Genomic DNA, 15,884 nt, shown 5'->3' on the forward strand with positions numbered 1-15,884 from the left:
GGCCATTCGGCCCAAAAGGTCTACTCTGCCATTCAATCATGGCTGATCTATCTCTCCCTCTCTACACCATTCTCCTGACTTCTCCCCTTCACCCCTGACACCCGTACTAACCATGGGTTGTGTATTTGTGTTCAATCCTCAGTAGGCTCCTGAATCCGCAGTCTCTCTGAGGCAGGAACGGTGCAGACACAAACCCCACCACCTGCCTCCCTAGAGTCTCACACCTGCGGAGTTTGTTTCTGCCATTCCTGTAGGGATGAGCATCCTAGACACAATGCAATGCAACGCACATTATCAGCTTGTGTCACGGCAGCATCTAAAATCTTGTTTCTGCCGTGAATGTTAGTAATTCCAAGGCTGTAACATAATCCCTTTTGTTTATTTCAGCCTGTCTTAACTCACCATCTTTTCAATCTAGAATGAGTATTCTGACTGTGGCTGCATCGGACACAAAAAAACATGTAGGTCTAAGAGATTTATCTTTCTTTTAAAAAAAACCCACACAGAGCGCTGGAGTAACTCAGCGGGTCAGGCAGCATCTGTGGAGAACATGGATAGGTGACGTTTCACAGAGTGCTGGAGTAACTCAGCGGGTCAGGCAGCATCTGTGGAGAACATGGATAGGTGACGTTTCACAGAGTGCTGGAGTAACTCAGTGGGTCAGGCAGCATCTGTGGAGAACATGGATAGGTGACGTTTCACAGAGTGCTGGAGTAACTCAGCGGGTCAGGCAGCATCTGTGGAGAACATGGATAGGTGACGTTTCACAGAGTGTTGGAGTAACTCAGCGGGTCAGGCAGCATCTGCGGAGAACATGGATAGGTGACGTTTCACAGAGTGCTGGAGTAACTCAGCGGGTCAGGCAGCATCTGTGGCGAACATGGATAGGTGACGTTTCACAGAGTGATGGAGTAACTCAGCGGGTCAGGCAGCATCTGTGGCGAACATGGATAGGGGACTGTATTTTGAATAGGTTTCAGCTGGGATCTTTCTTCAGACTGATTTATCACCAATGTTCTGGCCATTAGACCATAGATGCAGGAGTAGGCCATTCGGTCCTTCGAGCCAGCACCGTATACTTACTTACCAGAGGATAGGCTGGATGTCGGTGTAAGATGAGAGGGATAATATTGAATGCTAACCAGAGGGGTAACATTTTCACTCAGAGGGTGGTAGGTGTATGGAACGAGCTGCCAGAGGAGGTAGTTGAGGCAGACACTATAACAGCATTTATAAGACATTTGAACAGGTACATGGATAGGACAGGTAGGTCAAACACAGGAAAATGGGACATGTGCAGATGGGGAATGTTCATAGGTTCTAGGAGCAGAATTAGGCCATTCGGCCCATCGAGTCAACTCCGCCCTTCAATCATGGCTGATCTATCGTTCCCTCTCAAACCCCATTCTCCTGCTTTCTCCACAATCTCTGTGATGACCTTTCCAATCAAGAATTTGTCAATCTTTGCCTTTGAAAATACTCAATGACTTGGCCTGAGCAGGTGAGCTGAACCACTCTGTCCAATGTGGGTTACCTGGATGCACGGAGTCTTGTACACAGATTAGGGGGGATCAAAAACGAGAGGACATAGGTTTCAGGTGAGAGGGGAAAGATTTCAGGAGAACGAACCTGAGGGGTAGCTTTGTCCATGCCCTGGGTGGTGGGTGCATGGAATGAGCTTCCAGAGGAGGTTACACAGGTGCATAGTAAGAGAGTATTGGAGGGATATGGGTGGTGGGACGAGCTTAGATGGGACATCTTTGTCACCATGGGCAATTTGTGCTGAAGGGCCTGACTCTGTGCTGCATGGCTCTCTGACTCTCTAAGTTTTACCATGCGCATGTACAGTTTGGTTCAGAGGTACAGCATGGAAATAGGCCCTTCGGCCCACCGGGTCCACACCGACCAGCAATCACCCCGTACACAAACACTTTGCAACGCACTAGGAACAATTTGCAGAAGCCAATTAACCTACAAACACGTACGTCTTTGGGATGTGGGAGGAAACCGGAGCAAGCGGAGGGAACCCACGCCGGTCACGGGAAAGAATGTACAAACTCCGCACAGATAGCACCCGTAGTCGGGATCGAACACGGGTCTCTGGCGCAGTGTGACAATAGACAATAGGTGTAGAAACATAAGAAACATAGAAATTAGGTTCAGGAGTAGAGGCCATTCGGCCCTTCGAGCCTGCACCGCCATTCAATAAGATCATGGCTGATCATCCAACTCAGTATCCTGTACCTGCCTTCTCTCCATACCCCATGTTCCCTTTAGCCACAAGGGCCACATCTAACTCCCTCTTAAATATAGCCAATGAACTGGCCTCGACGACCCTCTGTGGCAGAGAGTTCCAGAGATTCACCACTCTCTGCGTGAAAAAAGTTCTTCTCATCTCGGTTTTAAAGGATTTTCCCCTTATCCTTAAGCTGTGACCCCTTGTCCTGGACTTCCCCAACATCGGGAACAATCTTCCTGCATCTAGCCGGTCCAACCCCTTAAGAATTTTGTAAGTTTCTATAAGATCTCCCCCTCAATCTCCTAAATTCTAGAGAGTATAAACCAAGTCTATCCAGTCTTTCTTCATAAGACAGTCCTGACATCCCAGGAATCAGTCTGGTGAACCTTCTCTGCACTCCCTCTATGGCAATAATGTCCTAATGTAGGATAATGTAGGAGCAGGCCACTCGGCCCTTCAAGCCAGCACGGCCAGATCATCCACAATCAGTACCCCGTTCCTGCCTTCTCCCCATATCGCCTGACTCCTCTATTTTTAAGAGCCCTATGTAGCTCTCTCTTGAAAGCATCCAGAGAACCGGCCTCCACCACCCTCTGCGGCAGAGAAATTCCACACACTCACAACTCTCTGTGTGAAAAAAGTGTTTCCTCGTCTCCGTTCTAAATGGCTTACCCCTTATTCTTAAACTGTGGCCTCTGGTTCACTGCTCTATCGCTGCGCCACCGAGCTGTCCTAAATTTCCTAGATCAGTTTTTGATTTATTTGGTCCCGGCCACAATCCAGCCATCGTCAGCTGCCGTGGGACCCCCATGGCAACAGTGACGTCAAACATCACATTATTGGCTGCAAGAACACTTGGAGACATTCCTCAAGTGAAACGTGCAGTAGTCTGGCCCCTAATAGTTTGTCTTGACTATTATACAGAACAATAATTGAATCGTTTTGGCTGTTCTGTCTACCCAAACTGTGAATCACCATTCAAGGGGTCTTGTCCATGTTTCTGTCATTTGATCTTTAGTTTGCAATATCATAGAGTCATAGAGTGATACGGTGTGGAAACAGGCCCTTCGGCCCAACTCGCCCACCCCGGCCAACAATAGTCCCGCCTGCCTGTGCCTGGCCCATATCCCTCCAAACCTGTCCTATCCATGTACCTGTCCAACTGTTTCTTAAACGTTGGGATAGTCCCAGCCTCAACTACCTCCTCTGGCAGCTTGTTCCATACACCCACCACCCTTTCTGAGAAAAAGTTACCCCTCAGATTCCATATTAAATCTTTCCCCCTTCACCTTGAACCTGTGTCCTCTGGTCCTCGATTCCCCTGCTCCGGGTAAGAGACTCTGTGCATCTACCCAATCTATTCCTCTCTTGGTTTTATGTACATCATTTGCCATCAATACTTGAAATGATACATTTCCTTGCCTCAAAGTATCCCATTTAACACCGAAGGGAGACAAAAATGCTGGAGAAACTCAGCGGGTGCAGCAGCATCTATGGAGCGAAGGAATAGGCGACGTTTCGGGTCGAGACCCTTCTTCAGACTAAGGGTTCTCGACCTGAAACCTGGCCTATTCCTTCGCTCCACAGATGCTGCCTCACCCGCTGAGTTTCTCCAGCATTTTTGGCTCCCTTCGATTTTTCCAGCATCTGCAGTTCCTTCTTAAACATTGAATGTGAACCAATATGTGTTGTTTTTGGCCAAACATCATGTATTACCTCATGTGGAATACTCTGTCTCAGAGGGCGGTGGAGGCCGGTTCTCTGGATACTTTCAAGAGAGAGCTGGATAGGGCTCTTAAAGATAGTGGAGTCAGGGGATATGGGGAGAAGGCAGGAACGGGGTACTGATTGGCGATGATCAGCCATGATCACATTGAATGGCGGTGCAGGCTCGAAGGGCTGAATGGCCTACTCCTGCACCTATTGTCTATTGTGTCTCAATTAATGATTACCTCACAGTTTTTCATCTTTCCATTAAATACACAAACGGGAACTGTGGCTAAATTGTGTATTTGGTCAGCACCTTATCCTTTCACCTCCTGGAAGGGAATTTGAAGCTATCTTGGATTGATCTTGGAGGATATAGACACAAAGTGCTAGAGTAACTCAGCGGGACTGGCAGCATCTCTGGAGAGCAGGAATGGGTGACGTTTCGGGTTTCCGAGCTCATCCACTTCCCAAAATTCGAGGAAGGACATTCTTGCTACTGAGGGAGTGCAGCGTAGGGTCACGAGGTTAATTCCCGGGCTGGCGGGACTGTCATATGCTGAGAGAATGGAGCGGCTGGGCTTGTACACTCTGGAGTTTAGAAGGATGAGAGGGATTCTTATTGAAACATATAAGATTATTAAAGGTTTGGACACGCTAGAGGCAGGAAACATGTTCCCGATGTTGGAGGAGTCCAGAACCAGGGGCCACATGGGGTAAGCCATTTAAAATGGAGATGAAGAAACACTTTTTCACCTAGAGAGTTGTGAATTTGTGGAATTACCTGCCACAGAGGGCGGTGGAGCCGATTGTCTAAATGGATTTAAGAGAGAGTTAGATAGAGCTCTTGGGGCTGGTGGAATCAAGGGATATGGGGAGAAGGCAGGCACGGGTTATTGATTGGGGACGATCAGCCATGATCACATTGAATGGCAGTGCTGGCTCGAAGGGCAGAATGGCCTCCGCCTGCACCTATTTTCTATGTTTCTATGTTTCTACTTTCAAGAGAGAGCTAGATACGGCTCTTGAAGATAGCGGAGTCAGGGGATATGGGGAGAAGGCAGGAACGGGGTACTGATTGGGGATGATCAGCCAGTATCACATTGAATGGCGGTGCTGGCTTGAAGGGCCGAATGTCCTACTCCTGCATCTATTGTCACCAATGCAATGCTGCCCGTCCCGCTGAGTTACTCCAGCACTGTGTCTCTCTTTTATACATCAGCCTCTGGAGGTGACAGGTGCCTGGAGAGACGGATGGACAGACATGATGTTGGCCAACCATGCAGCTGGCCCGTGTGACTGGCTGATCCGTGGAGATTAGCGCTTGGAACGTGATCTGATCGTGAACAATAACAAATACTTTTTGGCCGGGCAGCTGCGCTGTTTTTCTTCTCTCTCTCTCTGCAAAGTGGAGGAGCTCGATTATCCACGGATGTGTCTAAGTTTCACGCTGTCTGCTGGTGACATTTGTCATTGGCTCCAGCCTTCTCCCGACTCATTGCATTTCCCATGTGGCGCAGCGGGTGGAACTGCTGACTCACATCTCCAGAGAACCGGGTTTGATCCTGACTACGGCTGCAGTCTGTACGGAGTTTGCACGTTCTCCCTGGGACCACGTGGGTTTTCTCCGGGCTCCCCGGTTTCCTCCCACACTCCAAAGACGTGCGTGTTTGTAGGTTATTTGATCCTCGATAAATTATCCCCAATGAATAGAATAACCAGTCGGCACGGACTCGGTGGGCCGAAGGGCCTGTTTCAACGCAGTATCTCTAAACTAAACTAATTATACACCACAGTTTTTTTTTAAATACACAAACAAAAATGCAAGCTGATTAGCGTTTGCTGGGGTTCTCCCTGAGTCAGCTCCCAAGTCCCAAAGATGTGCGGGTTTTTTAAGTTAATCGGCCCCCTGTAAATTGCTCCTAGTGTGCAGGGAGTGGATGAGAAAGTGGGATAACACAGAATCATCCCACCACAACTAGGGAGCAGTCCTGAACTACTATCTATTTATTTAAGAAGGAACTGCAGATGCTGGAAAATCGAAGGTACACAAAAATGCTGGAGAAACGCAGTGGGTGCAGCAGCATCTATGGAGCGAAGGAAATCTTGTTACCTCCCACTTCCCAAAGATGTGCTGGTCGAGAGGTTAATTACTGCTGTATAGAGGGAGTACAGAGAAGGTTCACCAGACTGATTCCTGGGATGGCAGGACTTTCATATGAAGAAAGACTGGATAGACTCGGCTTGTACTCGCTAGAATTTAGGAGATTGAGGTGGGATCTTATAGAAACTTACAAAATCTTAAGGGGTTGGACAGGTTAGATGCAGGAAGATTGTTCCCGATGTTGGGGAAGTCCAGAACAAGGGGTCAACAGCTTAAGGATAAGGGAGGAGTATTTTAGGACCGAGATTAGAAAAACATTTTTCACACACAGAGTGGCGAATTGTGGAATTCTCTGCCACAGAAGGTAGTTGAGGCCACAGTTCATCGGCTATATTTAAGAGGGAGTTAGATGTGGCCCTTGTGGCTAAAGGGAACAGGGGGTATGGAGAGAAGGCAGGGATGGGATACTGAGTTGGATGATCAGCCATGATCATATTGAATGGCGGCGCAGGCTCGAAGGGCCGAATGGCCTCTACTCCTGCACCTATTTTCTATGTTTCTAACCCTCGTGGGTAAGGTGGATGGTAGAATGTGTGGGGGAGATTGGATGAGAATATGAGCTGAATAATAAAGGGATTTGTGTGGGATTAGTGTGTAAGTGGGTGTCTGATGGGCCGAAGGGCCTGCTTCCATGCTGTATATTTCAATCAACCAATCAAGTGGTTTCCAATGCATTTTTTTCCAAAGCCTGGAGAAATTCTCCAGCGACTATCGCGGTGATGGAATGTTAACCCTGGCTGCCCAGCTGTGTGTCTCAAACATTTTAGCAGCTGTGATGGTGCTACTAGGCTGCGTTCCCCATTACAATTGCAAATCCAGGCTGCCAGTGACTTTGGGAGAGCACCAACATTCCATGCGTTTGCACGTGGAATTAAATCCTACACCAGCGATCTCTCTTAGCCAGGGGTGGCCAACGTTCTCGCTCCCAAATATAAGGGGCAAAGGGTCAAAATACGGGACAAATTCCCGACGGCAATTCGTTGACCGACTGGGCCGTGGCTGGGTGAATGGCGAGTTGGCCCCGGGTGCTGGACTGTACACAAAGCCCAGCCGGCGGGGCCAGCTGAGGAGTTTTGGACCCGAGTCTGGCGCCCCGTCCAACTCATGAACCGGTGATCGGCCGTGAGAAGGAGGGGTGGTGGTGGTGTCGGCGGTGAGCGAAGGTCCGAAGGTCGGACAGCTGGCCGGGCTGCCGACCGACCGACGGGGCCACGGGCGAGGACCTGCTGCTGCACTCCATGGGCTGCACTACGTCGGGACGGGGTGAGGCGGGGCCGGACGCGGCGCTCCGACCCGACAGTCCCCTCGACCCGAGTTAGTAGCGGTCAAATACGGGACAAGGGCGGTCCCGTACGGGACAAACCAATTTAGCCCAATTTCCCTCTTGTCCCTTATTTGGGAATGAGAAAGTTGGCCACCCATACCCCAACAGATAGTCCTTTGTAAACACCATAATACTGAACATAAAACATGTCCAGTGTATAAAAACACAAACAATAATAGTACAAACTATAATAGTTTCTGCCTCATATTAATGCATTAATATTATCCACATTTGTCAGCAGGAAATGGTATCTCAGTAATGACAGCTGGATGTGATGTTCTGGACATTCACAAAGGCAGGGGGTGTACACTTTAACATTTGACAGCAGGCTGTATCTCTGGGTCTGGATGTGGGGGTGGGGCAGTTTGAGTGGGAGAGCACTGGTATAGACTCACACGTCCCCTCCCAGCTGTGGACCGAGTCCATGAGCAACGCCGTGCTGTGGGAGGGGACCACATAGCAGTGGCCTTGCGTGGAAGGAAGGGCGCTCATTTGTGGAACGCGAGAAACCTCCTCCGTTCGCAGTGAGATGGGAAGCAGGAGAGGCGTGAATGCCAGGAGAGAGAAAGAAAGGGAGAGGGAGAAGGGGGGAGAAGAAAAACTTGAAGTGAAGCCCTGGTGCAAAGTGCGAGGCTCGGCCACCGTTTTAGCTGCGGTCCTGGCAATAAGATGATCACCAAGCGTGAGTGTGGCCTCTCTTCATTCAGCACGCTGTTATTACATGAAGTGTTGCCATTTGTGATCTTGCAGAAAGTCGCTGCTTTTGTAACGCAATTCACTGAATGACTTGTGGTGGGGGATCGGGGGCATTTTCTACGCGACAATTTTTTTAACACATCTGGGTTGATTTAAAATAGACTTAGTCCATTAAAGGGGGGGGGGGGGGGGGGGGGGGGGGGGGGGAGCTTGAGAGAGGGGAGAGGGAATTACATGAGTATTTGTACCTTGTGGCCATCACATCCGAAGTCCACCAGGGACAATACTGGCTGTTGGACAATTTATACTGGTCATTCTTTACATTTCTTAAGCCAATGAACCTATTACATCAACGCACTTTGTTGAAATTGAAAATTATGACTTTTCCAAAGAGCAGTGTTGGTCCCTTCTCTAGTCCGTCTGTTAGCGGGTTTGTGTGCTGCAATGGGTCAGAAGTGTGGAAGGAAGATTTTAAAAGATCGGACTCACAGGAAGTTGTGGATTAAGGGCTTGGACTCGCTGGAGGCAGGAAACATGTTCCCGATGTTGGGGGAGTCTAGAACCAGGGGCCACACAGTTTAAGAATAAGGGGTGAGCCATTTAGAACGGAGACGAGGAAACACTTTTTCTCACAGAGAGTTGTGAGTCTGTGGAATTCTCTGCCTCAGAGGGTGGTGTACACTCCCCGTAACACCCGACACCCGCACTGATCAAAAATTGATCTCTCTCTGGGCTTGTATGCTCTGGAATTTAGAAGGATGAGAGGAAGATCTTATTGAAACATGTAAGATTATTCAGGGTTTGGACACGCTAGAGGCAGGAAGCATGTTCCCGATGTTGGGGGAGTCCAGAACCAGGGGCCACACAGTTTAAGAATAAGGGGTAAGCCATTTAGAACGGACACTTTTTCACACAGAGAGTGGTGAGTCTGTGGAATTCTCTGCCTCGGAAGGCGGTGGAGGCTGGTTCTCTGGATGTTTTCAAGAGAGTTAGATAGAGCTCTTAAATATAGCGGAATCAGGCGATATGGAGAGAAGGCAGGATTGTGATTGTGGATGATCAGCCATGATCACATTGAATGGCGGTGCTGGCTCGAAGGGCTGAATGGCCTCCTCCTGCACCTATTGTCTATTGTGTAAAAGCCATGGGTGTGTCGCCGACATGGGAGGGTGTTGTGCCTGGGAGTTCAGGACGTGCATGTGTGTGGTAAACTGCTGCTCTCTGGAGACAGACATTGCTGCTCAATCAAGCAGTCGCCGGCTCCAGTAGATGTTGGATAAGAGTGATTGGATCTGTGCGCGCTGCAGTCGGAGTCACGGGCAGCCCTGCCGAGCTTTCAAATGCTGCCAGCTCTCCTGATTATTTGTTGCGAGGAGACGTATTGTCCAGCAAATATCAAACCCTAAAGACCCATGAGGTTCAATTAGCCCGAGGTTCTAAGGGCCGAACTTCCTGCCCTGTGTTCCTTTCCCTTGCAATGCATGAGCACCTAAAATATTCCTTTCTCTAAATTCACGTTGTTGTTTTTAGTGAATCAAAGTCAATGCAATGGGGGTGGGAAGGATTCCGTTTCCTGGTTTGGAGATACAGCGTGGAAACGGGGCCCTTTGGCCCATCGAGTCCATGCTAACCATCGATCAATTCACTTATTCTTTAAACAATAGACAATTGGTGCAGGAGTAGAGGCCATTCGGCCCTCCGAACCAGCACCGCCATTCAATGTGATGATGATGACTGATCATCCACAATCAGTACCCCGTTCCTGCCTCCTCCCCACATCCCCTGACTCCGCTATCTTTAAGAGCCCTAACTAGCTCTCTCTTTAACGTATCCAGAGAACCAGCCTCCACTGCCCCTCTGAGGCAGAGAATTCCACAGACTCACAACGGTTCTCTGGATGCTTCCAAGAGAGAGCTAGATAGGACTCTTAAAAATAGCACGGCAAATTATTGATTGCCATATTTTAATGAATATTTATTTTTTTTTAAACACATTTTGGCTGGTGAACGCGGGCATGTGACTTTTGACGTGCAATTTGCTCTTGGGTATGTCACTATCAGTCTGAAGTAAGGTTTCGGCCCGAAACGTTGCCTATTTCCTTCGCTCCATAGATGCTGCTGCACCCGCTGAGTTTCTCCAGCATTTTTGGGTACCTATGTCACTACAAATTCAGCTTATACCGAAGATGGACACACAGTTCTGGAGTAACTCAGCGGATCAGGCGGCATCTTCGGAGAAAAAGGATGGGTGATGTGTCGGGTTTGATGAAGGGTCTCGACCTGAAACGTCACCTATTCATGTTCTCCACAGATGCTGCCTGACCCGCTGAGTTACTCCAGCACTCTGTGAAACGTCACCTATCCATGTTCTCCACAGATGCTGCCTGACCCACTCAGTTATGGTGCAGCAGCATCTATGGAGCTAGGGAAATAGGCAACGTTTCGGGCCAAAATCCTTCTGGAAATTGGCAACGTTTCGGGCCGAAACCCGTAAGGGTTTCGGCCCGAAACGTTGCCTATTTCCTTAGCTCCATAGATGCTGCCTGACCCGCTGAGTTACTCCAGCACTCTGTGAAACGTCACCCATCCATGTTCTCCACAGATGCTGCCTGACCCGCTGAGTTACTCCAGCACTCTGTGTCTGTATTATTCCATGTTCTCCGAGGGTTGTTCAGGTCATAAGTGACAGGAGCAGAGTTAGGCCATTCGACCCATCAAGTCTACTTCGCCATTCTATCATGAATGATCTATCTTTCCCTCTCAACCCCAGTCTCCCGCCTTCTCCCCATCATCCCCGACACCTGTAACTAATGGTGCCACTAATTATTGATCACTCATAAAAAATATGCGTCGCGGTGGTTCAGCGGGAGAGATGCTGCTTCTCAGCGCCAGAGACCCAGGTTCGATCCCGACCAAGGGCGCTCTCTGTACAGAGTCTGTACATTCTCCATGTGTGTCTTACCCTGTTGCCGCGATGTCACGTCAAGACTTGAATATTCCATGGCCCTATCTAATGAAGGTGGACAACATCGTGGAACAAACGCTGACATCTTCTCTCCTTTGCCCCTCAGAGATTGAAGCAAAAGACGCCTGCGACTGGCTCCGAGCTGCTGGATTTCCCCAGTACCCCCAGCTGTTTGAAGGTAAGGCAGGTTGTGTGTTCGCTGCTAAGTCTTCTGTACATCTCAGTAGGTGGCAGATCCGAAACGTCACCCATACCTCCTCCCCTGAAATTCTGCCTCTCCCGCTGAGTTACTCCAGCAACTTGTGACTAGTTCTGTTAGGGGTCTGTCCCATTTTCACGACCTAATTCACAACCTGTTTTACTTGTGGACATTTTTCATCAGGCTTGAAAAACGGCCTGCTACGACCTACCTACGACCCCCTACGACCTTGTTTATTGTGGCTGTGGGATTGTGTAAAAATCATTAGAATGAATGAATGAATAAATTTATTAGCCAAGTATTCACATACAAGGAATTTGCCTTGGTGCTCCATCCGCAAGTGACAACGTGACGTACAGTGACAGTTGGGAATGACACATAAAACATTAAACATTAATAATAAATTATTTGCTTTAAACATTAATAGAACTGATTTGCTTAAACAAAGGGTGGCACGGTGGCGCAGCGGTAGATTTGCCGCCTCACGGCGCCAGAGACCCGGGTTCCAACCTGACTGTGGGTGCAAACTGTACGGAGTTTGTACGTTCTCCCCGTGACCTGAGTGGGTTTTCCCCGGGTGCCCAGGTTTCCTCCCATGCGCCAAAGACGTGCGGGGTTGTAGGGTTAATTGGTTTGTGTAAATTGTCCCTTGCGTGTACAGGGTGATCGCTGATCGTGGCTGATCTATTTTTCCCTCTCAACCCCATTCTCCCGTCTTCTCCCCCATAAACCTTCGACTCCCTTTATCTAAATCATAAATCTACAGAGATTGACAGATTCTTGATTAATACGGGTGTCACGGGTTAGAAACATAGAAACATAGAAATTAGGTGCAGGAGTAGGCCATTCGGCCCTTCGAGCCTGCACCACCGTTCAATATGATCATGGCTGATCATCCAACTCAGTATCCCGTACCTGCCTTCTCTCCATACCCTCTGATCCCCTTAGCCACATCTAACTCCCTCTTAAATATAGCCAATGAACTGTGGCCTCGACTACCCTCTGTGGCAGAGAGTTCCAGAGATTCACCACTCTCTGTGTGAAAAAAGTTCTTCTCATCTCGGTTTTAAAGGATTTCCCCCTTATCCTTAAGCTGTGACCCCTTGTCCTGGACTTCCCTAACATCGGGAACAATCTTCCTGCATCTAGCCTGTCCAACCCCTTAAGAATTTTGTAAGTTTCTATAAGATCCCCTCTCAATCTCCTAAATTCTAGAGAGTATAAACCAAGTCTATCCAGTCTTTCTTCATAAGACAGTCCTGACATCCCAGGAATCGGGGAGGAGGCAGGAGAAGGCAGGAGAATTGTGGTTGAGAGGGAGAGATAGATCAGCCGTGATTGAATGGCGGAGCAGACTTGATGGGCCAAATGGCCTCTCACTATGTCTTAATCCTCGGATCTCGGTATAAGACTCCCACGTGTGACCACGTCCCACTCGAGAATAAAACCCAGTGACTTTAATTAGTGTTGTAGAGTGATACAGTATGGAAGGAGGCCCTTCAGCCCAACTCAGTCATGCTGTCCAAGGTGTCCTATTTCATCTAGTTTCTTCTCCCTGCATTTGGCTCGTGTCTCTCTGCACCTTTCCTGTCCGCGAACCTGTCCGTCTTTTATTTGTGCAGCTCATCTTTGTTCAACACCTTTCTCACGTAGAGAGTGGTGAGTCTGTGTGATTCTCTGCCTCAGAGGGTGGTGGAGGCCGGTTCTCTGGAAACTTTCAAGAGAGAGCTAGATAGGGCTCTTAAAGAAAGCGGAGTCAGGGTATATGGGGAGAAGGCAGGAACGGGGTACTGATTGTGGATGATCAGCCATGATCACAGTGAATGGCGGTGCTGGCTCGAAGGGCCGAATGGCCTACTCCTGCACCTATTGTCTATTATTTGCACCGTTTGATCATTCATTCACATTTCTTTCTTCACAGCATTGCAGTTCCCCGTTGATATTGAAGTGGTGAAGAATGACCATGAATTTTTAGACACAGATGCCATAGAATCTCTGTGCAGGTAAGCCCGTGCCTTAGACCTCAATGGCATCATTCCAAATGGATCTTTTCATTTCTTCCCACACAATGGAGTGGGTATTGAACTGTATCTGCAACTGCAGGTGGTTGAACAGGGGACCATTGAACCGGAAAATGGACACAAAATGCTGGAGTAACTCGACGGGCCAGGCAGCATCTCTGGGTGGAAACAATGGGTGATGGTTTGGGTCGAGACCCTTCTTCAGTCTGAAGAAGGATCTCGACCCGAAATATCACCCATTACTTCTTTCCAGAGATGCTGCACGCCCCTTTGTATACTCCAGTGTTATTCTATCGTTGGTGCAAACGAGAATCTGCAGTTCCTTCCTACACACTGAACCAGAAGAACACAGTCTGAAAAAGAGCCATGAGTCAAAGCTACATGTTCTCCACAGATGCTGCCTGACCCGCTGAGTTACTCCAGCACTTTGTGTCTGTGTTCCCATGCTGAAAATGGGTCATTGGTAAGGCAGAATTCCTATGGGGATACAATGAACTGAAGATACTGGAATCTTGAGCAAAACCCCAAAGGCCAGGCAGCATCTGTGGAGGGAATTGGCAATACAGCGTTTCATGTCCTCGCCCATCCTCAGGTCCCAACCCGAAACATCGCCTATCCATTCCCTCCGCAGATGCTCCCTAAACTAGTGGGCACCATATATGAGGAAGGATGTGCTGGCTCTGGAGAAGGTCCAGAGAAGGCTTACGAGAACTATCCCAGGAGTGATTGGGTTAACATATGTTGAGTGTTTGAAGGCACTGGGCCTGTACGCACTGGAGTTTAGAAGAATGAGTTTAGAATGAGGTCTTGAATGAGTTTAGAATGAGGTCTTCCATGAGTTTAGAAGAAGGATGAGAGGGAATCTTATTGAAACATATAAGATTGTTAAGGGTTTGGACACACTAGAGGCAGGAAACATGTTCCTGATGTTGGGGGAGTCCAGAACTAGGGGCCACAGTTTAAGAATAAGGAGTAAGCCATTTAGAACGGAGACAAGGAAAAACTTTCTCACAGAGAGTTGTGAGTCTGTGGAATTCTCTGCCTCAGAAGGCGGTGGATGCCGGTTCTCTGGATGCTTTCAAGAGAGAGCTAGATAGGACTTTTAAAAATAGTGGAGTCGGGGGATATGGGGAGAAGGCAGGAACGGGGTACTGATTGGGGATGATCAGCCATGATCATATTGAATGGCGGTGCTGGCTCGAAGGGCCGAATGGCCTACTCCTGCACCCATTGTCAATTGTCTATTCTCAATTACAAAAAAAATGCTCTTAATAGAACATTCTCACAAGAGTGCGAGCAATTATACTTGAATATTATTCAATAACCATAATGGCATTTCAGCTGGATTCTAATTATGTTTAGGTCATTGAATGCCTCTGGAACCTATCAATGCCATCAACCACTTGTGTAAACAACTCGGTTAGCCGGCTGATGTTCCACTTCAAGGATCGGATCCAAGTATGAATGAAATGCATGAGGGCCTTTTGCAAGCCGAAATTAAATGGAAGCAGGAATTTGGCATCCATCTTCCTGAGGGTTCATTCACAGAATGAACTTATAAAAGTGCTCTGCAGCAGTCCTCAATGTTAGCTTTCTGAGTTTAGTTTAGTGTCACCTGTATCGAGGTGAAGAAGAATTCTGAATGACTTGAATGACAGTACAGAAACAGGCCCTTCGGCCCAACCCGTCCATGACAACCAAGGTCCTCCTACATTAGTCCCACCTGCCGGCTGGGAAAGGGAGCAGAGAAAATTTATGAGGATGTTGCCAGGGCTAGAGGGTGTGAGCTATCGGGAGAGGTTGAGCAGGCTGGGACTCTTTTCCTTGGAGCGCAGTAGGATGAGGGGGATCTTATAGAGGTGTATAAAATCAAGGGAGAAATAGATCAGATAGACGCACAGTTTCTCTTGCCCAGAGTAGGGGAATCGGGAACTAGAGGATATAGGTTTAAGGTTTTGGGGGGGAGGAAAGATTTAATAGAAAACTGAGGGGTAACTTTTTTTACACAGAGAGTGGTGGGTGTATGGAACTAGCTGCCGGAGGTGATATTTGAGGCTGGGACTATCGCAACATTTAAGAAACATTTAGACAGGTACATGGATGGGACAGGTTTTGAGGACAGGTTTATTCCCCAGCATTTTTTGTCTACTTTCAGTTCTATGTGTGGGTTAGGTACATAGATCGATGTGAAGATGGATAACATGTGCCATAAACCATTGCCACGGCAATATTTGCAGAACATGGAGTCACTGGTACTTTTGCCTCTTACAGACGATTGAAAACGCTGAACAAATGTGCAATGATGAAACTGGAAATTGTTCGAGATAGGAAAAAGGTAAGTTGCAACCACACATTCCAGTGTTTGGAGAATAAAACAATGTTTTATCAAGGTCTATATGAAAATATGAGACCCCCCCCGTGAGGTTCATGTACATTATGATGCAATTAAGGTGAAGAGGCAAGAGACAGGGTAGACATTCAGAACCTTTTTTCTCAGGATGGAAATGTCAGGGACCATTGTGGCGCAGTGGTAGAGTTGCTGCCTCAGAGTGCCAGAGACCTGTGTTCCA

At 48.2% G+C, this 15,884-nt stretch overlaps 1 protein-coding gene across 2 annotated transcripts in view; it reads left to right on the plus strand.

Annotated features, from left to right (window-relative positions):
- si:dkeyp-23e4.3 (rho GTPase-activating protein 7) overlaps nucleotides 1–15,884 on the plus strand; it is a 103,457-nt gene that overhangs the window by 54,228 nt on the left and 33,345 nt on the right. Inside the window, exons 1-4 of one of the 2 annotated variants that reach the window (XM_055643334.1) lie at nucleotides 7,864–8,116; nucleotides 11,201–11,272; nucleotides 13,215–13,296; nucleotides 15,586–15,649. In XM_055643334.1, the coding sequence (XP_055499309.1) occupies nucleotides 8,104–8,116; nucleotides 11,201–11,272; nucleotides 13,215–13,296; nucleotides 15,586–15,649 (231 nt within the window). In that variant the 5' untranslated portion in view covers nucleotides 7,864–8,103. Of the gene's footprint in view, nucleotides 1–7,863; nucleotides 8,117–11,200; nucleotides 11,273–13,214; nucleotides 13,297–15,585; nucleotides 15,650–15,884 lie in introns of those variants that run through there. The other variant, XM_055643333.1, reaches the window with a different exon arrangement.

The sequence above is a fragment of the Leucoraja erinacea genome, chromosome 11, assembly GCF_028641065.1.
Source record: "Leucoraja erinacea ecotype New England chromosome 11, Leri_hhj_1, whole genome shotgun sequence".
NCBI classification, from domain to species: domain Eukaryota; kingdom Metazoa; phylum Chordata; class Chondrichthyes; order Rajiformes; family Rajidae; genus Leucoraja; species Leucoraja erinaceus.